Genomic DNA, 23869 nt, shown 5'->3' with positions numbered 1-23869 from the left:
GCAACGTGGTATTGGAGCATGCCACCAAAGACCACTGCTCTGTCAGCTTCCCAGAGGAGGCACTTGCAAGGAGTTTTGCATGCACCCCAAAGAATACACTGCCAAGCAGGGTGTGCATTTTCCAAAGCAAAAACCAAAAGGCATGGTCAGGCTTTGGTGTTAACTCTGATGGGGGTAGGGAGTACAGCAGTAGAGTGTCTCTTTCACTGTAGTATTTGGTGTTGAGTGGAGAATATCTTCCTTTCAAAGAGCAAGTGTTAGCACCACATGGCTATGTCCTCCGGGAACAAAGCCGAGCATCACTCAGGTGTCACAGAGCGAAGTCGGATATTCCTCTTTTACATGTGTTCACTCCAAGGTAAAAGGCAACACATTCCCCATCCTCATCTTTCAACACCTTCTTTAGCTGTCCATTGATTTCGGGCTTATCTCAGCAATAAACACATGACCAACAGCTCCGAATGCCACCACCTTGCTTTTGCCACTGCCAGACAGAAATGGGCAAAACTCACCTGCCAAAACCAAAAAGCTTTCACAAAATATGGGGCCAAGTTGTTTTTGTTTGCTTTCTGCTTTGCAGGTTTTCAGGGATTACGCTTAGAAGCTCTAAGGGCTTTTTCAGCAGTGCAGACTATTTCAATCCAGCCCTTTCACAGCAGATGGAAAATCTGCTTTGATTCAGTTCAGCTCAGACGGAAGTGATTAGATTATCATGGGACTCCGAGAGCCATGGCTTTAAGAAAAAGCACAAAGTATTATAGGCTTTGCAGAAAAAGTAAGAGTTGGCATGGGACAAAAAGCTACAAGGGCTCCTGTAGGGAACCAGACTGAGAAGACACCCATCCCCTGGACTTTCTTCATATAATTTCCTTTGCTGTTGAAGTACTTGCTTTCTCTTCCCTCATTATCCACAGAGTAAGGAAAGGCTCTGAACTGCGTATACTATTTGAGGAAGAAGATACAAAGCAAAAGAGTTTGGACAAGAAGTAAAAGCCCAAGTAAGCTGTCCTCAAAAATTGGGGTGTTAGCTGCTGCATAGGGAAAGGAGTAGGAATAGATCAGGGAGATCATATAGTCTGAGATCTTAATAAGCAGCCCCAGAAGCCAGGCAGAGATCACACAGGAACTCCTGCTTGCCTGCTCACTGTTTGATATGCTGTTGCAACATCTGCAATCCCTTTTCTTGGTCACAAACTCAGGAGGCATCAGGCAGCACCTCCTCACATGTGATCTCGCCTCAGCTGCACACTCACGGTTGAGGACATCTAAGCCAGGCAGTGGATTTCAGTGAAGTTTGCAACAGCAGCTAACCACTGACCAAAACTGGTATGAGTTTATATTAATCAAAGTCACAAGGACATGGGGAAGTGGCAAGTCCAGCTACTCGTAGCTTCCACCACAAGGTCTTTCGTCACCTGGCCTCCACCAGCAGCACACAACCCACACCCAGAATTGTGGGCATCTGAATAGCTGTCCTCTGCCCTCTTTGTACAAAAGGCTAAAAATCCAATCAGAGACTCGGTCTCCCTCTTCCATTGTCCCAGCTAAGTCCAGGATTTAAATGGTTGGGAGCAAGTTGCCCACTGCAGTGTTCATCCCTCGCTTGCTCCAAGTCTGACAGTGAAATCCCATGTCAGAATTCATGAGCCTCGTTTACTGTTTTCTCACCCTGTTTCATAGAGCAAAAGCATATTTCACACCAGGACAAAAAAAGCCAGCTGAACTGCAGCACAAATAGGGCAGACAGCTACAATTCAGCACACAGGGCAATAGAGATGTTTTATGGATTCCATGGGCAGTGCTGTGACTAATGAAGTACTGCCAGCCTACAGCCCAGTTTTCCATGGCAATCACAATTTCCATGGTTATCACCTAATGTGTCTTTGAGACTTGCTCTTCACCTCTTCCAGGAGATGAGCTGGTTCAATGAAGGATTATTTTAACCTTCAATTTGTAAATCACAGGCCTGAGAAAGTCGCACCACATACCCACACAAGCTCAGCTACAGCCAGGAAATAGCTAGATCAAAACTTACCATTCTACTGAGCTTTGTTTGCCATGGTGAATGTCAGAGAAGAAACAAAACCCCTCTTGTCCTTCCCCAGGGAAGGGCAGAGAGGCGTAGGAGTTAGCTCTCAACCCTGGGCACTGTGATCCAGCCAGCTACAGAACAAAAGCATGGCTGAGCCCATAGAAAAGAAAAAAATGTAAGAAACGACTCCATAGAGAACAGCCAATGTCAGTTCCTGGCTTAACACATTGAGTCAAATCCTCCATTTGCAGAAGGACATAGACACACTGACTCAGCACCCCTCAAGAATCTACCACCAACCCAATCCCCCCCCCCCATTTCCAATTCCCCCCATTAGTCCATGCTGCAGATGCCCTTTAAAACTTATCCAACAGCTGCTTCCCCTCAGGTTGTAATTTTTTTGTTCAGCTGCAGCTGATCTCTCTCTGTGCTCCTTTAGTTGGACAAGGTTCAGAGCCGTGTTCTGTCCTTGCTAACACATCTGCAAATGAGAGTTAATTAACCCTGAGAGATTTGGAAACTGTTTTTCCCTAAAAATGAGGATTATCAGGTTTGAGCTGCTCTGATTTCACCGTAAAGCTTAGAAAGCAAACAGGTTTTGCTCTTACTCGGTTTTCTTGATGCTGCCTGAGGCAACCAGAAGATATTTGGAATTTATAGTGATTTCTAGCAAAAGTGTCTGATTTTCCCCTTAATCTTTTCCTAGCTTGCTCTGAACAGATGGTCCGATGGCAGCCTCCCAACCAGCAGCCTCCCAATTTGAACAACCTCAAATTGTTCTCTTGCTGCACTCAAAGACCATCATGTAGTGGTGGTGTTTCCTCCTACAGGTGTCCACACAAAGCGGGTGACGTCCAAGGTGGGCCTGGTCCTTCTCTCTCTTGAGGTTTTACACTAGGAGGATCTTGCCCTGTGTCACATACCATCTCTGTTTCCACAACACGCCCTTCAAATGAGACCCACCATGTCCAGAGCTGCCAAGACAGAGAAGCATATTTCATACTGGCAGGCTGCCAGGATGCAGCAGTACAATTTCCTAGAGGTGGATTTTCCACAGGCCCAGCTAAAGGGCTTGGCTGACCCTAGTGACACTGACATCCCAGTGAAGTCCTCTGACTTCTGGGCAGATACTGGTTCTCTGTTCTTTATCCACTCTGGTGCTTTTGTTTCAGCTTCTTCGTTAGAAAGGCCCTTTCCCGTTGTGAGCAAGGCTTCAAAGGTCACGGTACTCTTATTTTGTGTTAAGTAGCAAGGATTTGGTTATCATGAGGCCAGACAAGGTTTCCAGGCAGAGGCGTTATCTTCCTTTTGTAAGCAGACTGACGAGGTAACAGCATGACTGCTAGGGGATTGTCAGAAGATGCCCTCTGACCTTCTGCAAACAGTGGCTGAGCTCCAGGAAAAATTAATACCACCACCCACCCCCCCCAAAAAAAAAAAAATGGCAGTCAAGCAAACTAGTAGAAGTGATACGCAAGAGCAAGCTCTGATCCTTCAGCTGGTGGCTGTGGAATCTCAAACCTGAAAGCTCTTTCAGAATAAGATTGCCCAGACTGAGATAAGTCAGGTTTCTGTGTGTCCATAGTGATGTTCAGAGTGAAAGCATATGCCTGAACTAATGCTGGAAGGGGCTGCTCTGCTCTCTCTTGCACCCTGGCCATGTGCTCTTGCCAAGCTCCTGATCCAACTAGAAATTCACCTTGCAAAGAAAAAGTAATAAAAGATAAGTCTTGTCTTCAGGCTCATGTTGCTGCAAGTGACACAAAGGACAGGAGAGGGAATGTGTGCCAGGGACAGAAAGAGAGCACAGGACAACCTTTTCCCTGCCTTTAGGCAGATTTAAGCACATTGTGAAATTGCAGGGCATCAGAATAGATGAGATACAAATAATACATTAGGATAAGGAAATAAGTTGCATCGATAAACCTCACTGATGAGAGCACTCAGCTTAAGGACCCTCTTCCAGCCTAACGTTTCTTAAAGGTTTCATCAGCATTTGGGAACATTTTGATAAAACCACACTGTCTCACAAACATCTTGACACCAAGGGTTTGGCTAAGATATTAATAAGTCACTGGAGGCAGAATTTATCTTCGTACTCTCAAGACCATCTCATGATGTTCTCAGTAAGGAGCAGAAGAGAACACCCTGCAGCAGAGAGCGTCCTTGGCACACACTTGGGTGTGTTCCTGTGCCTGTATATTACACTCCCAATGGGAGTTTTAAGAGGAGCCAGCAGCTAACCCGCCACATAGCAAAGCTAAATCTAGTTTTGTAACACAGGCTTCAGAGAAGCATGGAGAGAGCTTGGTGCAACCTTGCAAATCCCATTGCAAAACACCAGCTCTGCTCTAGAAACCTCCCGAGCAAAACCCAGTGGGCAACACGGCTAAACAGCTCAACACATACTGGGTGCTGAGCACACAAACATCTGAGTCACCCCTAGGGTTTTCTTAGTGCTGAGCACTTCTCAATTAAAGGTGGTTCTCACTTCCTTCTTTTGGAGAAAATGGGACAAGTCATAGTTTTGCAGACATTTCTTCTGCTAAGGCTCAGAGTGAGTTAACTGGTGCCATTTAGCACAATCGGTTCCTTTTTGCAGGGGGTTGCTCTTCATATGCAAACTTGTCAGAAAGAAAATCCAACTATCAGACAGGATCGGTCTCCCAGCTATGAACATCAAGCAAAAGGAGCTTTATTTAGTTGATTCTAAATAGAGTTCCCTGCCTTGAATGGTGTGTTGGGATGTGGGGTGCTCAGACGGGGAGTTTTCCACGTTTGTGAAAAGCAGGAAGACTGGATTTTACCCAGCCGAGGGTGCTGCTGACTTTACTAAGATGCTGACAGGAGCCTGATGGCATTTTTTTCAGTACAGTGCATCTCCAAAGCCAATAGCACCGGTACAAACATGTTTGCAGTCTGCATGTGATCTTGTCTCACTCACCTTTTTACTCTATGCCAGAGACTTAAAAAGCCAAATGAGAAAGCACAAGGCTTCCTGCTCGCCTGGGGGAGCAGCAGACTGGCCTTGCTGGCTGTCGCTTGGATGGGGGTATGTATGAGAGATATTTTCTACTGGTATCACTATTTCGAAGTTTGCCCGTTTCTCTTCTTGCTAGATGTCCCCCTGGCTCAGCTTCTCTCACCATGTCAAAATGAATCTCTGCGTTGCAGGTTTGGAAAGTGTTTGCTATGATTAAAAATAAGCTAACTTCTTTATTTCACCCTCAGCAGTTTTAGAGAAGCAGAATTGAAACAGGAACAGAAAATGCGGAGCAGGGTTGTTTGAAGCTCTTGCGCGTGTTGTGTGTGCGGGTGGCAGGAGGCAGCAAGGGAATGATGTGCGGAGGTCAGTCAGAAGCATGCTGACTGTGAAGACTGAGTTTCCCACCAAGCTCCCTAATTATGTCCTCTTGTTTTAAGCATACCTGCTGGGGGTGAAAAAAAGATGAACTGAAAATCTCTCTGGTGAGCTCAAATGATGGGATTTGCTGGGGCTGCACAAGCCAGTTTGCTTACAGAGGACATCTAGGAAAGCAAACACAAGAAAGCAGCCATGGACACAGAGATACTAGATAGAAACTGGCCAAGTATCAGTTCACTGTGGACAGCAGCGACTCCGTCCTCGGGTCATTTGCTGAGCAGAGGATGGCCTGAATAGCTGCCCATGGGAAAGTGCTGTTGTGCTGGACAGAGAGTGCAGAGCTGCTGTCTCTTTTGCAGAGACCTTGGCCTGCTGCCTCTGCAGCAAATAATTAGTTTCTTTAAGGGACCCAGGCTCAGATGTTGTTAGTGAGCCAGGCCTAGCCTCCAGCAAATGTTCCTGGTTTATGGATCCCCCTTACCTTGCTCTTTGCTGGTTGTTATCTTCCCAGCCTTTGGGTCCTGTTTGGACAGTACTGCTGTTTGGGCTTGCTGCCCTCTTCTATTTCGTGGGCAATTTGCTTTTTCTTCTTCAGTGGCAATGCAGGCAGCACCTTCAAAAGGTAATGTACTGGGGCTGCACATTGTGGTGTCAGGTCCATTGCTTTGGACTGAAACACCCCACTGGGGGAGGTCTGCCAGCAAGAGATTAAGAGAAGGGCTCCTGGTGGCAGCTGAGATGCCAAGAGAGGAACGGGCACTGCAGAGGAAATGCATAGGTTAGACAGGGAGCAGGCAGGAACTGGAAGCTTTTTGCTTCATCTGAAAAAGAGAGGGGAAAGGAGGAAGGGAAAAAGCAGATGTGGTCTCTGGCCGCGCTCACTTTCCTCCTCCAGCTCGCAGGACCAGGAAGCACGGCCTCTCCGCACGCAGCGGAGCCGGGGGGGGTGGGAAGCCCCAAGCCAAAGCCGGCGCTGAGGCAGCACCCGCTCCCAGAAAGGGCTGCGGCAGCAGACTGGGCGCCAGTTTGCGGAGGAGCGGGCGAGGGGCCGGCGTGCGGCCGCCAGGTGTCGCCAGGAGCCTGCAGCGGGGAGCGGCATCCCCGCGGGTTTGGAACGGGGTGATGGAGCGCCTCCTTTCAGTTGGCTTTTTGCAGTCTTGGGCATGGGAGCCACCAGCGCTTATACTTACACGGAGAGAGTCTTCCCGATAGGTGGGTTTGTGTTTAATTATCGAAAGATCATCAAAAGAGGAGCTGGAAAAGTTTCAACTGTTAGCTCCTCAATCTGGTTAGGAAGCTAGCCTTGGCTTGGCAGAGAGTCTGAAAACACCTGCGTGAAGTCTATGTGGGAAGATCATCCAAGAGGAAAAGTCCAAGGACAGGTGGCCCGGTGACTGAAAATGGTGTCTGGCCCTTGGAATCAATATGTGATTTTTATACTGATGCCTTCCTCATACCAGCCCACAGTCAGTGAGTGTCATTAGAGCTGTCATTAAAGCACCTGAGAGTGCTTTTCTTGAGAAGGTCAGGTATAGGTTATGGATAGGCACACTGCACTCAGCTGGAAAACTGGGCTCTCCTTCAGCTTGAGCAGGGAATTGCCTGCTTTTCCTTCAGGGCACAGGAAGCCTTGGTGTTCTAGGATGCATACACACACACACACTCTGCTCCCAGCTCCGAGTGTGATACACCTATGCCCTGGCACTGAGACAAACCTTCTCCCCCTTCAGGAGTGCACCTTGGCTGGGCAGCTGAGGCTCTGCACTAGGACCCATCCTGCATGTTTTAGTTCAGCGCCATGAGCATCCGTGTGGCTTTCAGTTCCCCATCCCTTTCGCCAGAGGAACTATGGGGCTAGAGGAGGCAGAGATCTTCTTCTGACATAGGCCCTGGCTCCCTCGGCCAGCTGATGCAGCCATAGGAGGTCCTCAGGCCAGCCCCAGTAGGAGCAAATCCTATCAGCAGCTGCACACTCTCCCTGGGAGGAAATCCTGCCATTTGCAGGTGCCTGTGCAGTTCTGTCCCCTGAAACCACTGCACCCCAGTCCCTTTGGCTGCTGGAGGATATTGTTTTCTGGGTTATGTTTGCAAAAGGCCCGCATGCAAAAGGAAATTGGGGTGTTTGTGTCTCTCCTTTTGCAGCTGGCTGGTTGTCCCCCTGCCATGCACCATTGCGCCTCTGAGGAATGTACCCAAAAGCAGCTCACCATGGCATGGGCACTTGGCCATGAAAAGCAGAAGGAAAGCTACCAACAGGTTTCCAACTTTCTAGGGAAATAAATAAAGATACAAAGAAAATAAAGGGGGGGTTGGGGGTGGGGGAAGAAATCCGAAATGAGTCCCTGCGGATTCAACCTTGAAACGAAGCCAGGGCACCTTCTCCATCTCATAACATCTGACAGCAGGCATCCTTCGCTGTCTTTCGCTTCCAAGGCATATCATGACCTTCTGGGAAATAAGATCTCCTCCATAGGAAGCAGAAAAGTGGAGGAGAGCTGGGTTTCCCTTGCACTGCAGCTGCCAGACTGTTTCCAGGTGCCCCATCACCATGTCCTTCCTGCTGCCAGATGCCTCCAGGCAGGGAACAGAGGGATGTGGGGACGGAATTTGGTAACATCTAACCCACAGGCAGATTTCTCGACAGACACTGCCCTGGCTTTAACAGAGCAAGGACCAGTGGAGGCTTTTTTAAATTGGAGCCTGACCCGGTTTAACACCACATTATCAGCTTGGACTGGGTGGAAAATGAGCGTCAGATGCCTTTGTTCCCCGAAAACCCAGAGCATCCTCGTTGCTATAGCAACATGTCCCCCTTTCCTTGCTCCTGATGTCATTCTGCTCCCCTGCCTCCTCTCGCATGGCAAGCATATATGCATGTGTATATGTGTACACGCTCATGTGCAACATGGGGAGCAAGGAGAACAGTCTCTCTTATCCCTGGGGGCAGAGGAGTGGGTGACAAAGGGAATGTGATCCCACAGCTAGTGAAGGGCGGAGGAAACACAACTCCCTGCCTTTCTCATTGCCTCTCTCGGCAATTTACAGGAAGGAGGAGGCACTTTGTTCCTCCCTGTGCCAGCTTTACTTATTGATGAAGCAGGAAGGTGATCTCCATCCGGAGCTCCGCGTGTGCCTGCAGAGGAGGCAGGGAGCACACCCCAGGCTCAGGTGGATGGGCTTCAGCCCAGCATGTGCCCCACACCACAGCTGCGTGGGGAAGGGACCCTACTCTGCTCTTGCCACCTCCCTGCTACCACTGCAAAAGGCAGTGACACCCCACTCCCCACCAGCCTCTCTCTGCTCTCATCTGAAAATTATTTACATATTACAGACGTATTTCACCAAGATTTCCTCTGCCCACAACATCTGAGGCAGAATTCCCCATTTCAATTGAAAGAACAAGCGAGGAGCTTAAAAATTCTTCACCGTGTTTCAAAACCCCACGAAACTCCAGCAGTGTGCAACCAGCCAGACTTATCCACTGTTTGATGTGATTAACCTGACAGCCTGCACAGGCCTGACCCTGCAAGCCCTGGGTTTGCCTCATTTAGGCAGAGTTTGCGAGACACTCCACCACTGATGCTGCAGGAGCCAGTGCTGTGGCAGGGGTGTACCGGAGTTACCATGCCGTCTGCGGCTGGATTGTGGAATTACTGGCTGTGGGATACTCACTAAAACCAGAAAAGCAGAAGGATGTATGGACAGATGGAGGCTATACCATAAACATCACACCCAGCCTTTCCTGCCGCTATGTTTGCATACGAACTGTGCCACCAGCTCCACATGCCTCCAAGCAACACCAGGCAGGTCCACGACATCCCTGTGTTAATGTATGTATCTACATATATATGAATACACACGCACGTTTGTGCACACCCACTGTTGCTGCAAGCACAGTGCTGGGTGCTGTCACTCTGTGTAAACCTGTACATACTACCTTTGCTAATAGGAAGCCACTAATGAGCTATGCAGGTCATTGCACATGAATGCCAAGAAAACCTGCATTTTTTGCCTATGCCACATGCGTAGCAGAAAAGCTATGCCAGGAATGTGAAAGAGAGCTGAAACTTTTTATGGGGACTACTTTTTCGGATTGCTCTCTGCCTGCAAAGCCAGATGTCTTTTAGGTCCTTGGTGTCTAACGTTACAGAGCTCTGAGGGAGCTGTGTAAACTTCTGCACGTAAGTCAGAAAAGGCATTTCGATATGATTTAAACCCTACGCCTGCCCTGCGGGGACAGTGACAGCTGGTGTCCCCCAAAGCTCCTTGTGTGCTCCCAGGAAGATGCTCTCACTCCCTGCCCTCACAGGGCACACAGGCACATGCTTACCAGTACTTTGCCACAGTGTATGGCCGTTGCATGGGGCAAACCCACCCGCAGCTCCTGTATGGGGAGAAAACAGAGTTCAGTGATTTGGGAAGAAAGGTGCTGACCCTGGAGCCAGTTTTGGCTGGGGATAAGAAGAAGGAGCCCTCCCACGCCTGCGAGGTGGGCATGGAGAGAGGATGGAGCTAGGTTCCTTAGGTAGTGGAAGGATGAGAGCTGGGACCGGGGAGGTTCAGAGCAGATATAAGGAGAAACATTTTCCCCACGAGCACAGCCCGGCAGTGAGCAGGCTGCCTGGAGAGGTTGTGTCGGCTCCATCCGTAGAGGTCTGCAGGATAAAGCGCTGACCACCCTGATGTAGCCTCGCTTTGGGCAGGAGGCTGGACAGGAACCTACGTCCCGAATCGCCCCACGGTGCCCGTGAAGGGGCTCGCCTTGGCCCTGGTGGGACACTTTCGCGGGATGTTTGTGCGCTCCCGGCCCCGCATTTTCCCCCTCAGCGCCCAGGCGGCCCTTCCAGCCCGGGGCGATCCCGGGGCTGAGGCCGGCAACTCTCGGTTTCCAGCCTCGGTGTGTCGAGGAGGTATCAGGGAGGCAGCGGGGAGGCTGGCCCGGGGACCCTGCCCAGCTCCGCCCCGGGACCCGCGTCCAGGCGCCGGGACCGCTCCCCCCGCCGCCGCCCCGGGAGGGAGGAAGGAAGGAAGGAAAGAGGGAGGGAAGAGGGGAGGGAGGGAAAGAGGGAGGGAGGATGACAGCGCCGTGAAGAAAAGCAGGGGACCCGCTGCCCTCCCTCCTCAGGCACGGCAGGACCAGGCGAGTTCGCCCCGCGGAGCGGCCGCCGCCGGGTAGGTGCAGCGGGGGCCGGGAGCGACGGGGTTGGAGCCGGAGCCGGAGCGCGGCCGGGGGCCGGGAGCGATGGGCAGCAGGAGCCCCGGGAGCGGGAGCCCCGGGCCGCCCGGGGGCGAGAGGGAGGATGGCGGCGGGGGTCGGGCCTTTCTCTCCTGGCGCGGAGGGGAGTTGCGGGAAGTTGGGCGTGCGAGGAGGGGCCACCGCCGCGGACCCCCCCCGGGTAGGGGGAGCGGGGCCGGGCACGGGGCGGCGGGGTGCGGGGAAGCCGGGGGCTCCGCGGCCGCATCCCCCCGCAGGAACGGCCCCGGGCTCCGCCGGCTCCTTTGTGCTCCCTCTGGCCTCGGCCGCTCCTTTGTCTCCGTGCGGGGCCCCCCGCCTCCCGCGCCCGCAGCGGGGCACCGCCGGCGATACCTCCCCGCCAGCGGGGCGGCCGGATCCCAGCGCCTTGCCTTGTGGAAGTCCTCTCGGGACATGACCGCCCGAGCAGCTCTCCCCGTTGCTTGCTTTCGGGGGAAAAAAAGATGAAAAAAATAATAAATGAAATAAGGGCGAGCTCTCCAGCTGCAACGCTGAGCTTCCGTCCGGAGCGAAGCACGTCTGGGTCGAGAAAAGGAGACTTTCTCAGAGCTATCCCGGAGTTGCATCATCCGGCCTGTCAGCCTCTCCAAGGAGCACTGGAAAGTTGTCCTCAGCCTTTCCCCTCCTGCCCGAGGGCTGCTGAGGCACCCTGGCCCTCGGCTGGCTCCGGTCACCAGGAGCCAGCAGCTTTTCTGCAAGAGCTGGGGCGCTGGCACCCTGATGGCCCCAGATGCCCAGATGGGACCTGCCTGGTGTGGGGTTACCTTGCGGGGGAAAGGGCCGCTGGGGCAAAGACCCCCGCTTACTGCCTGTGGGGATTTTGGCAGCCACTCCCAGCCACGTTTGGGGGAGCTGCCCACACCCCACTGCCTTTGAACTGGAGGACCTGAGCCAGGCTTCGGTCCCCAGGGGAAAGTGTCTCCTTTTCCACAGTCAACAATTTACAACACCATGCCAGGACAGAGATCTAACTCAGCAACTTTCCCACATCTGCCATGTTTCTTTGGCATTGGACTTGTTTTCACACCCTCCGTGTCCCTGTGCTGCCAGGACCCAGGCGTGATCTGCGTTTTCCCAAGGGTGGCAGGGATTCGCTATTCCCCCCGTGAACACCTCTCACCACCAGTCCCTCACGGAGATCCCTGAGGGCTGCAGATGCCTGTCTTGGGATGAAGGGAGCGGAGCAGGACACAGAACGAGCAGTGTCCCTGCTTTTGAGGTGGGTTTGACAGAGGAGCTTCCAAAGTAGTGTGCAGTTGTGGGGAGAAGGAGTGTGGGGCAGTGGGGGTTCCATGGGCTCTGCGTCCCAGAGGAAGGGCTCACTGGAGCAGGGACGGGCACCTGCGGTTCCCAGAGCGGCCAGGGTCTGATGGCATGCACAGTGGCCAGCATTGTGCTGCCAGTGCCAAGCAGTCCTCTTGCCCGTCTTGGTGGTCTGCTCTCTGGAGCCCCTCGCTGCTCAGCAGGATGGTTAGCATGTTCTGTCATGCACCTTTACTGCAGGGCGTGCTGCAAAGCCCACCCCACCAGTGTCTGTGGTTTCCAGCAAGGTTGTAGGTATTTCAACCTTGTAGGTTGTAGGCTCAACTGGTCCCACTGACTCCAGGTCTAGATCAAATCCCAGAAGGCCGGTCCCTGCCTGGCAGTGCAGTATGGCATGCCTGCAGATGTGCATGTTTTACCCCATGTCCAGTACTGATGTCTCTGAAAGCCCCATCGCATTCAACAGGGGCTCAGGCAGTGGCAGCAGCCTTCCTCACTGCTAGGTCAGGAGAAAACACCTCTCTTTGGACACTACCCAAGGTGAGGGAGAGCAAAGACTGGTCTGTGCTGGCCACAACGCCTGGGCTGGTCTTGTCACCAGCATTACTGTGTCCTTCACCAGCCTTGAAATCCATTCTGGGCAGCACTTTTTGGGACACGAGGAGCAAGGACAGCTCATCTGGGTCATCTCAGAGCTTAGCTTGCCTCCTCAGGGGGATAATAAATAGTGGACAAAAGACAACCTCGTGCACCTGGAGTTTGAGAGCACATGAAGTGAAAAACAACTAGTGCACGTTTGTACCAACACCCGCTGCTGCCGCTCCTGAGCATAACCTCCTGTCTCTGCCCTCACCTGCATGCTTCAGCTCCTGCGGGTGCCTTTGCCCTGGGTGCCCAGCAAAGAGGAGAGCAGAGGACCAAGCCAAGGCGGGTTGAAGGACTGAGAGGCAGAGCTGGGAAGGGAATGGGGAAGACAAACGAGTGTGGCCCCTGCATTAACTTGAGGGACCAAACACATGGAGGAACAAACCCCGAGGTGTGTCCCCGGAGGGGTGGTCAAGGCCAGCAAGGGGGACAGCATCTCTGTGCCCTTCCTGTCCTCCCTGGGGGACATGGCCCCTGCTCATGCCAGGGTTTCTCTGTGCTGTGGCAGGATGGGCTGGGGCTGCCGCAGGCACTGGAGCCCCATCCCTGCCCAAGCCAGAAGGACTTTGCATTCCCAACTTTCTCCTCTGATGGACAGTTTCCTGACTTCAAGTTGATGAGGCTTGAGGCTATTCTAGGCAACTTTATAAACATCATAGGAGGTGACTTCTTTTTTCCCCACCTTTTTTTAGCCTGAATACACATACTTTTAAGCAAGGACTACCTGCCCGGGCAGCCTCCTTAGCTGCGCCGGGAGGCAAACCAAAGCGATGTGGCGCTTGTGCCATGCCTTGGAGATAAGCCAGGGTCACGATGAAAATTGCTGGGAGATGAAAAGAAAAGTGGGAAGTGTCAGCAGTGCCTTTCCCAAGGCCAACCTCAGGAGGAAGTCAGGAGCGGAAATAGTTGATAGAGTAAATACAGAAAGGGCTTTTTTCCTCAGATTGCAGACAAAGAGCAGGAGGGAGATCAGATAAGCCCCTTCACCTTATCTCTTTGTTATTCCGCCCGTGTTTTGCTGGCCCACGCTGCTGCTGTAAATCTGATGAAGCAAAGCATTGTGGAGGGAATTACTCAGAGCAGCAGTGCCGGGTGCACCGAGCTCAGCCGAAGGTCCCTGTGGTCTGCCCTCCTCTGGGAGCCAGGCAGGATGCACAAGAGCAGATGGGGGGGATGGGTGGACAGAGGGATCTCAGGCGAGGAGGGAGCTTGTAGATGTTTCACTGCCGTTCCTTGTCCGGAGCTCAGTTGTTGCCTGTTGAATCACTGGAGGAAAATGTGACTTCATCCAGTCGCACCTCCAGCTGGCTTCCCCCCACCAGCCCACAGGCGTCTTTCCTTTCCTGGATCCCACCCGGTACATGTTGGGGCAGCTGGAGGAGGGAGATGAGAGAAGAGCCCCAAGGCTTCATGAAAGGCCTTCCCTTTCCCAAAACTGAGCTGGAAACCCCAGCTCCACTCTCCCCGGCAGGCAGTCCTGTGAAACGCTCTGCAGAAGGGTGACAAGAGCTTCCCTTCCCTCCTTCCTCTCACCACAGGGCCTTGCCACCCTTGCTGCTCTTCTCACCCCACCTACATCACCAGTGGGAGCATCTATCCAATGAGCCAACTTGCTGCAGCTGACTTGGATGATACAGCATCTCCTTTACTGTCCGAGTCCTGCCTTCTTGCTGTGGCAGGTTAAGTTAACTTGCTAGTAGTGGCAGATATCCGCACAAGCAGCTTTGCATGGGAACAAAACCCCCCACCACCACCCAAAAGAAAAAGTCCCTTTGCTGGCTTTGACTCAGCTGGGAAATCTACAAAGCCATTTATCATCTCGACAGTGGGAACTGTAGCCATCTCTGCTGAAATGAGAAACATTTCCAGCCTGAGGGATAGGAAAACGCAGGGAGTGGTGCCGGGGGAGTTCTGCCGCCTTCTGGGGCACCTCAGTTTAGTGCTCGTGGAAATCATTCCGCCTGGCTTAGAGATGTGCAGAGTAAGAGGAGAGTGGCTGCCCAGCCACTGCCTGCCATTGCCAGAGGTGATGTCTGTCTGCTTGCCTGCCTGTCTGTTCATCGCACATCCCCTGGGAGCGGATGCTGGCGGTGCACCCCAGGGTGGTCAGCCCCATCCCCGCCGCTCTCCTCGCACCTCCCGGCCTGGCGGAGCCCCGGCAGGCACCTGGAGGGGAGCGCACGGGGCACACAGAGCCCCTCTGTTCCCACTCACAAAGGGACGCTTGTGGCTTGCTCACTGCCCCGGCTGCGCTGTGCCTCGTGGGCCCCAGTGAGGAAGAGCTTTAGGATGCCAAGCAGCCCCAGCCAGCCTCGCCAGGTCACCCCGAGTGTCCCCCAGCCCCATGGCTAAGCCCCGCAAGGGCCCCCATGCCTGTCGCCGCCACCCTGCAGGTCCCAGGCAGGACGTTTGCAGCCAGCTGTTTATTTAATGAATTATGTCTGCCCCGGGCCTGGAATCAGGGTTTTGCCAGCACTGCTGGAAATGGCTCTCTGTGTCATCCCCCTGAATAATTCCAGGTCTGTGGCTCATTTGTGGTTGGTTGGCTGGGGGCATTAGAGGGGGAAAACCCCAGGCTGGCTTTGCCCAGGGATTTTGTTTGAGCAAGTGGTTGATGCCATCCTCCTCTGCATGCGTGCTCCAGGCAGCAAGGGGGTGGTCTCCAGCACCAGGAGGGATGCAGACCGCTGCCACTGCTCCCCAGAATGCCATGAACCCAGAAGTCCTTTGCAGCAGCAAAGATGGCAGCTCTGCCAGGCGCTGAGACATGTGACCACACACCAAGGGCTTTGTGTATTTTACTTCTTCTCTCGGTTGCTCAAATACTCCGACAAGTCCTGTCGTCACAGGGGCACTGAGCAGGACTGAGGAGGGGGGACTCGGGGAGCAGCATGTCAAAAGGCACCTGCCCACCTGCTGGCCTGTCCCCATGGAGCTCTGTGTTGACAAACTAAACTAACAGGACTGTTAAACACACAAGTATGTGTGTGAGGGGATGTCAGTGCTGCTTGCTGCAGGGAAAGGAAGGAGCAGGGGGAATGCCGAGGAAGGGCTGGGAGCTGCCGGCTCTCCAAGGCCTCTGCATCCCACCAAAGCCTCGTCTCCTGGGTGCATGGGTGTGAGTGTGTCTTTTTAGCCTTTCTTGCTGGGAAGGAGATGGCTCAAAGCCAGGCCCTGGGAGCCGAGTAGTTTGCTCAAGCTGGGAAGCTTCTGGTCCTCCCACAGAGAGGGTTAGGGACCGGGCGAGCTGGGATGCTGCCCTGGCTGTGGGGCACATCCTTCTCCTCCTGCTCATGCTCCCTCCTTCCCAGCGGGAGGGGCATACAGCGAGCAACACCAAAAAATGCAGATTTTGGTTGAGGACAGCGCTGGGTGTGACGCAATGCCTGGCAGGGCTTCCCTGCTCCACACCCTGCAAAGGGCTGCGGGCACCGCGGCTTAGCTGGGGCATCTCCCCTCCGGCAAACCCCAGGGGCCTCCCATAGGATGGGGCTCTGTCAGGCTCCCCTCTTCACCCCTGAAAGCAGGGGCAGGATGGGCTGCCAGGGCTGCGCTGGCAGGAGCCAAACCAAAGCTAAATAGACTTTCCCTGAGTCACCGAAAGTCTGGCCAAGAAAGTGGGACGAGCAAACAGCATCACCCACGTGGCCGGATGGATGCTGGGTGTGTGAACCAGCAGCCAGTTAGCAAGCACCAGCAAGCCCTGCAAGTGTAAATCTGCATATGCAGCATGTGCTGGAGACCTGCCCTGGGGTTGTGAACAGCCCCCAAAATCTCCACCATGTCCCAGTTGGGATGTTGGTTTAGTGCATCTCAGAGAGGGTCCTGCCATCATGCTTTTCTTTTGGAAAAAGCCCCTAGGAGCATTTTACAGGACTGGCAGCAGCAGCAGCATTTTCTGTCCCACCGTTGTTTCTGGAAACCCTCTGGGTTTCATTTTCATGGCTGAGCAGCCGCCGCTGCTGTGCTGCAGGAAGGCGGAAGCTGTGCGGCCCCATGCCGGGGGAGCCTGCAACCCTCCTCAAAAGTAGCTCTTTCCAGAGGCTGGGAGCCACGATGCCCCATGGATCAGGATGAAGCAGCAGGTTTTTGGCCAGCGGGGAGCAGGCAGCTGTCGGGGGGTGGGGATTGGGTTTCAGGGCTGGCAGGGGTGGCTGGTGGAGCCGTGGGAAGGGGTCCCATCAGGCAGAGGTATTTTGGGAAGGAGGAGGAGCAGCTGATGGGGGCTTCAGGCAGCTGCTCCTCACGGGTGGCACGGAGCAGCAGGGAGGAGCTCCCCAGTTTTTACTGCTCTTGTCAAGACATTGTTGATTGTCCCTTGTGAAAAGGGTTAGCTTCTGACCCCTGCCCGCTCCCTGCTGCCACCACTGTGCTGACCCTCCTTCTCCCTGCAGGCAGGGCTGGCCCGGGCAGGGCCAGCAGGGCAGAGGATGCCAGGCGGCTAGGCCAGGATACCTCCCCGGCGGGCAGGAGGGACCTGCGTGTCCTCCCCATGGAGCTCCGACGCACTCTGCCCCAGGATTTCCGGGAGCTGCTGCACTGCTTGAAGATGAGGAGCAAGTACGCAGTCCTGCTAGTCTTCGTAGTTGGCCTCATCATCATCGAGAAGGAGAACAACTTCATCTCCAGGTAGGGAGTGGGTACCTCAGCCACCCCATGCTTTCAGCCCTTTCTCTCCCCCACATCCCAAGGTCCTGTGCAGCAGGAGCCCCTCCACCAGGACATGGGGGTGTTCCCGCTGTCCTCCAGGCTATGCTGGGTCTCCCCACAGGGTGTCGGACAAGCTGAAGCAGTCCCCACAGGCACTGGGAGAGGCCAACGGGACGGAGGCCAGCCCGGCGCCAGCTGAGAATGGCTCCCTGGCCTCGCTGAGAGAGCTGGATGCTGCCTTCTCCCAGCTGAGGTCCCGCCTGCACAACGTCACCCTGCAGCTGGCTGGAGACAGGGACCCCACACCTCGGCGGCACGTCCTGCTGATGGCCACCACCCGCACCGGATCCTCCTTCGTGGGGGAGTTCTTCAACCAGCAAGGCAGCATCTTCTACCTCTTCGAGCCCCTCTGGCACATCGAGAGGACGGTGACCTTCGAGCCGGGGGGAGCCAACGCAGTGGGTTCAGCCTTGGTCTACCGGGATGTCCTCAAGCAGCTCCTCCTCTGCGATCTCTACATCTTGGAGAGCTTCATCTCGCCGGCACCTGAGGGCCACCTGACACCCTTCATGTTCCGGCGGGGCTCAAGCCGCTCGCTCTGCGAGGAGCCTGTCTGCACACCCAGCGCCAAGAAGGTTTTTGAGAAGTACCACTGCAAGAACCGCCGCTGCGGCCCCCTCAACATCACCCTGGCCACCGAGGCGTGCCGGCGCAAGCAGCACATAGCCCTGAAGACAGTGCGCATCCGGCAGCTGGAGTTCCTGCAGCCGCTGGTGGAGGACCCTCGGCTGGACGTGCGCATCATCCAGCTGGTGCGGGACCCCCGGGCTGTCCTGGCCTCCCGCATGGTGGCCTTCTCCGGCAAGTATGAGACCTGGAAGAAGTGGGCATCCGAAGGGGAGGCTCCCCTCCGTGAGGAGGAGGTGCAGCGGCTGCGGGGCAACTGCGAGAGCATCCGCCTGTCAGCTGAGCTGGGGCTGCGGCGGCCAGGCTGGCTGCGGGGCCGCTACATGCTGGTTCGCTACGAGGACGTGGCACGGGCGCCCTTGCAGAAGGCCGAGGAGATGTACCGCTTTGCTGGGCTGCCCCTTACCCCCCAGGTGGAGGAGTGGATCGGCAAAAACACGCAGGCACCCCGTGACGGCAGCGGCGTCTACTCCACGCGCAAGAACTCCTCTGAGCAGTTTGAGAAGTGGCGGTTCAGCATCCCCTTCAAGCTGGCGCAGGTGGTGCAGGATGCCTGTGCCCCGGCCATGCGCCTCTTCGGCTACAAGCTGGCCAGCAGCCCCGCCGCACTGGCTAACCGCTCCCTCAGCCTGCTGGAGGAGGCACAGCCCTCCTGGGTCACATAACAGCACGAGGTGATGGCAGCGGGGGGGGGGAAACGGGGGGCTGCAGCCATGCTCCTGGCTGGCCCGGAGGAGACCCGGGAGTCCCTGCTCCCAAAGGTGCTCCTCACTGCTGCCAGGTGGAGATGGGCAGCCCCAGGAGCTGAAGTGTCCTGGCAGAGCCGACCTCAGGGTCCTGCAGAGCCTGAATTACACCGTTCCTCCAGGAATGGGGAAATTGCAAAGGTGGCACCAGGGCCCCCTCCCCAGCTCAGGGGCTGAGCCGAGGAAGAGGAGGGTAAGGGGGAGCAGAGGGCAACAGGACCAAGCACTTTCACATTGCCACCACCCCAGCTAGGACGAGGCAAGGATGAGACCCCCGTGGTGCCAGCAAGGACCCAGCCCCCAGAGGCCTTACTGGTTTAGTGCCTTCATACACCAGCATAGACTGGGAACTGCCCCAGAGGCATGCTAGGGCAGGAGTCACACACGGAGCCCCGGCTGGCACTTGGGCTGCAGTGAACTGAGGTGACTTCGTGGTTTGGTGCTCTTCAAAGTTGGTTTGAGGGGTTTGGGGTTTCCTTTTTATCTTTTTTTCCTGTGTATTTGCATACCAGGGTCACCAGGTGAATTTATTTATTTATTATGTGAAAAAGAGGGGGAGGCAGGTCAAGAAGCTAAGCCCAAAAAACAGAGCAGCACAACGTACCTCACAGAAACTGAGAGAAACCCAGAGCTGAGGTGATGGAGGTCAGATTTTGGCCGGAGTCCACTATGTCCTGCTGCATGATCCCAGGAGTGCTGCCAGGGACCAGCGGGCTAGAACCCCCCATATCCCCAGCAGAGCGTGGCCATCCCGGTGCAGGAGCGACTGTGAACCCTGGCACCTGCTGGAATATGGTTGGACTTATTTAATTAAAAACAAAAATACAACAGCACAGAGTCCAAAGCATCTCCTGTCTCCTTGGTGTTTGTATGTGTCCTGGGGAGCCCCAGGAATACCCACCAGCGGCACCGGTGTGTGACCAGTGATGCCTGGTAAAGGCATGGGGAGTTTCAGGGTGTTTGCCACGTGCAGATGTTCACCCAGCAATAGCCTGGCGCTGAGCTGCCCCCTCCGATTCCCATTTAATGAATGCAAATGCCTATTTTTAGCCTGCTTTGCAGCACATCCTTTTACTCTCCCTGTATTTTGGGTTCCAGCAGCCACCCAGGGGAGAAGCCAGGCATTTCGGTGGAGGGCAGCAGTTGTCTCCATGAGCTGGGGGAGCCCCGAGGGGTCCCTGCTAGCCCCCAGGTGTGGCCAGCAGCCACACATCACCTCCTCCCAGCCAGAGCTGTCAGCCAAAGGCAAAACTAAGTAAGTAGAGCCAGCGGCTGGCCACAGCTGTGCTGTGTGTGCGCTGGCCGGGAGGAACGCGCCGCCACTCTGGCGATGAGCAGTGCCGGGGCCAAGCTTACAAAAGCTGTGCTTTTGACCCAAGAGGGAGAACAGAGGCAGCATTGAGGAGTGCGGGGCCGGCCAGTGGGGAGCAGCCATGCCGGAGCCCCGAGCAGCCGCCTGCCTGTGCCGGCTGCAGAGGTTTGCGAGCGCGGTCGCCTTGTGCACTGGGGAGCATCTGGCCTCAAGGTATGAACGCAGGGTGCCCAACACCGGCTGACTGCAGAGAGTGCGCAGAAGTAGGTTTTCCTTTGCACTGAGCAGCATGGGTGATACCCTCACCCCTTGCAGGCAATGGAGAGCCATCAACACCCTCCTCACCTCACACGCAGCTCTTGGCATCACAAGCAGCCCTGGGTTAGAAGAGTGAATTGGGTTTTGTTTGGAGGCTTCCTGCTGGCGGGGTTGCCGAGGTCGGATGGATACTCCACAGCTGCGTGCTGGAAAAGCCACGGAGCTTGGCCAGCATGAGGGGGAACGTGCTGGACACAGGGCAATGGTAACAGGCAAAGGCTTCTCCTGTGCTTCTGTAGAAGTACCTATTAGTTGGCTTTTTCAGAGCAAATAACGTTTAAACTGTTGCTTTGCAAAACAGCATGAGGAGTAGGTAGCTGCCCTGCTACCAGAGCAGGGACGGGGATGTCAGAAGAGTGCCCAGCATTCCCTTCCCGTCTGACCATGCATGGAGGAGCCTTGGGTCTTGATCAAAGCAGGAACAAACAAAGGGAAATACAAAGTAAGAGGCAAAGGAAGAGGGATCTAGGCTGAGCTGAGCCAGAGGGGATAGTGACAACTACCCATTCTCACCTGCACTCCATGCATGGCCCTAGCCCTGGCTGGCTCCAGCCTGTCATTCCTAGCTAAGCATGAGCAGTTCTTCCTGGACGCCCTCCAGCTTCCTGTCAAAAACATCACAGGGCAGAAAGAAAACACACCCCCAACCCGTGCAGATTTCCACAGGGGCTAATTGCTCCCATTAAACCCACATAGCCATGACCCCCATGCCGTGCCAGACACACTGGGAAGCCACAAAGGACACGCAGCTTCTTCAGACACTAAAACAGATGAATTCTGATGCTGACTGGGGGAGACTTGTCCCCCAGGTTTGTCCCTCCTGCTCACTCTGCTTTGGCCACTGCCAGGCCTTGCCCTGCTCCTTCCCTGTAGGAGGAAAGGCATGGATCTGGGAGAAAAAGCATGCATTGGGAAAGCCTCAGCAAGAAGCAATGCCTTAGAGCAAGGACATACCTGCATTCAAGTGGGCCACACAGGAAGACTACAGCAAAGGACAGATGCAGCCTTGCCCTTCCTCCATACACACCAATGACAAAAAACTCCATCCTCTTTTCAAGGGATTCAAGCTTTCAGAAACAAAACAGCTCCCAGAATGACCAGGCTTGCCTTAACACAAGCAAACAACTTAAAAAAACAACAACCACCCTCCCACTCACACCCCTTGCTTCCCTAACCCAAGGCCCTTCTATAAGCTGCCCTGCATGGGTCAGTGCCTGCAGCTGTGCTGCCTCCGGGCTCACCCACTCAGCCACAGCTGTATCTGGGGAGAAATTTGGGCACGTTGTTGTGATGCTTACTGTCACCAGGGAGACATTTGCTTCAAATGGCCCAAAGCAGTGAGGGGACACGTGTCCTGTGGGACAGAGCAGAAGCCTGCTTCTCCTTAGGGTTATTGCAGGTAACACAAGATGATGTAGCACCACTGAAAGCTTTAATAAATTATGTATGTGCTGCTCCCCTCTAAATAGGATCTTTCTGGTTAATGCTTCCCTAAGCTGGTCTAATCCAGACTTGACTTTGGACGGCAGGTACACCCTGCTGGTTTTTCGCCTCCTTCCCATACACATTCGGCACTCGCTGGGGCCATGCTGGCACGGATGGCCTTGCTATGGAGAGGCAATTCTTGCTTGAGTCAGAAGATGCTGCTGCCCACCAAGTAAGAGAGCACATTGAGACAGGCAGGTCTGAAATGCCACTTTAGATAACATGCAGTTTAATGCATGGCACAGACAGCAAACTGCTACCAGCAGCTGGCACGGTGGATGTCTGCTAGGCCATGAAGCCAAGCCACTGGGCAGGCCCACAGAAATGCATAAAAAAGCCTTTTTCCAGCTTGGCACGAGGTTTGTCCCAAACATCAGGTGTTGAGACTACTCTGGCGGCTGTCCTGGCCCCCCGTCCCAGTCTCCTCACTTGCTCTAGCTCCATTTAATGGGATCGGACAAGCTAATCCCCCGTGTCCCCCCACAGCTCTATCAGATGGGATTTCTGCACCAGAGCTGGAGGGAAACCCATCATCCAAGCAATTGCGTGCCCTCACCCGGCACTGCTGGCTTCTGCTGGAGGCCAGATCTGCCCTTGCCCTTCACTCCATTGTGGAGCTCAGTGTGGTTCCTGCATGGAGCATGGCTACAGCTTCAGTCCCTGAACCCTGGGTTAGTGGTGGGACCCATGGGCCAGTGAGGGACCGGGGGCTACAGCACACATGGACATTTCAGCATTTAAATACAGCCTCGTTTTCTGTTGCATTTTTTTTAAGAGACTGCATGCCTGACCAGACCGCATTTCTTGGTCTGCATCCCATATTTATCCTGTAATTACACCTTTGGACAAAGGCTGCCTGTCTGTGAGACTGATTTTTTTAAGGACACAGTTTTATTATATGCTGTGCTTTCACTGTAATGAAATACGGGGGGGGGGGGGGGGGGGGGGGGGAGGGAAGAGAAAACTCCCCACAATTTGGGAGTGAAAGCTGTTCTTTCTCAAAATCTGCCCCAAGACCAAAGCAGCTTGCCCAAGCCCTCTCCTTTTCTCAAGGAAAACCCAACTGCTGACCTCCTTTCTACTCCACCTGTACCACCCCACAAGGATTAATGCCACAAAGCCCCTCTTCATGTTGTCCCATAGGAGAAAGGTGCCACCTCCTCTGCCACAGGAACAGAGCCTTGCCAGAAAGGTCTTTGCAATCCTTATAGCCAGCTGGCTAAGCTAGGTAAAGCTGATTAAGCTCCCTGTTGCACCTGCCTGGAGCACAGCACAAGCGACAAATTCCCACAAAGCGGGATTTCTGTGGCCACCACGCACTTGGCTCTGGCGGGGTAGGGAAGATTTGTCCCGCATGAAGACCAAAGGCAGCTGCTGGGGATGTTTGAGCAGCAGTTTCTCCCAAGGGGAAGGAGAGCCCTGGCTCTGTCTGTGCTCAACCTGGCCACACTTTGCTTCTCCAAAACCTGCATGGGGCTGAGCCTCTCCAGAGCCCTCAATTGTAGGTGCCTGATGAAAGGTGAAGTGAACCCTGCTGCCAGAGCACGCCGAGCCTGGCAAACTCACACCACATATGGCAGCAGCTTAGGTGGCAAGCAAGATTTTCACTGTGCCCTGCTGCATTGTGCAGGGAAGAGGAGTTAGGGCGTTAGCACAAAGCCCATTTCAACCCCAGGAACATGACAATAGCACTGTGGCATGGCCACGGGACAGGGTGGATGTCTGCTGCCAGCTCCCCATGGCTCTTCTTTTGGATACAAAGATCAGCAGAGACCATTGCATTTCACCTTTGGGGTTTTCCTGAACCCCTTTTCCACGTGGGATCTGCTACCAGTTTATGGGCTGGTATGTACAGAGGCACTGCCTATAAATAAAAGTGACTGGCTGGTCCAGCCTGGCCAAAATAAGGTGACTTTGGTGCTGTGGTTTATGGGAAGCAGCCAGAAGCTAGTCTTCTCAAGTTGATGTCACTCAAAAACTGGACATGAAAAATGAGGTTGGTTGGGGGAGAACATATAAAATAGGACCTAGTTCATTTTTGCTAAATTTTGTTTACAAGGTATAAAATAGTGTTGATGTTTAAACACAGCCAGGAGCTGGTCTGAATTGGTTT

At 54.3% G+C, this 23869-nt stretch overlaps 1 protein-coding gene across 2 annotated transcripts; it reads left to right on the top strand.

Moving 5' to 3' along the window:
• The first annotated feature begins 10443 nt into the window (after window positions 1-10443).
• On the top strand, window positions 10444-19488 carry CHST3 (carbohydrate sulfotransferase 3). 2 transcript variants are annotated; one of them, XM_030488579.1, is made up of 3 exons: window positions 10444-10568; window positions 16953-17187; window positions 17330-19488. In XM_030488579.1, exons 2-3 carry the CDS (start codon window positions 17051-17053, stop codon window positions 18558-18560), a joined length of 1368 nt encoding a protein of 455 aa, XP_030344439.1. In that variant the 5' UTR covers window positions 10444-10568; window positions 16953-17050; the 3' UTR covers window positions 18561-19488. The 2 variants fall into 2 exon arrangements, with proteins under 2 accessions (XP_030344439.1, XP_030344440.1); XM_030488580.1 differs by lacking the exon at window positions 10444-10568 and adding an exon at window positions 11693-11869.
• The last annotated feature ends 4381 nt before the right edge of the window (window positions 19489-23869 follow it).

Source organism: Strigops habroptila, chromosome 5 (assembly GCF_004027225.2).
Source record: "Strigops habroptila isolate Jane chromosome 5, bStrHab1.2.pri, whole genome shotgun sequence".
NCBI classification, from domain to species: Eukaryota; Metazoa; Chordata; class Aves; order Psittaciformes; family Psittacidae; genus Strigops; species Strigops habroptila.
This window is presented reverse-complemented; position numbering and strand designations above follow the sequence as displayed.

Excerpts from the sequence above, each read along its gene's own strand:
- CHST3 (XM_030488579.1), top strand. The coding sequence starts at position 17,051 with ATGGAGCTCCGACGCACTCTGCCCCAGGATTTCCGGGAGCTGCTGCAC. Across the intron at positions 17,188-17,329 it reads GAGAACAACTTCATCTCCAG|GGTGTCGGACAAGCTGAAGC; the intron begins GTAGGGAGTGGG and ends GTCTCCCCACAG.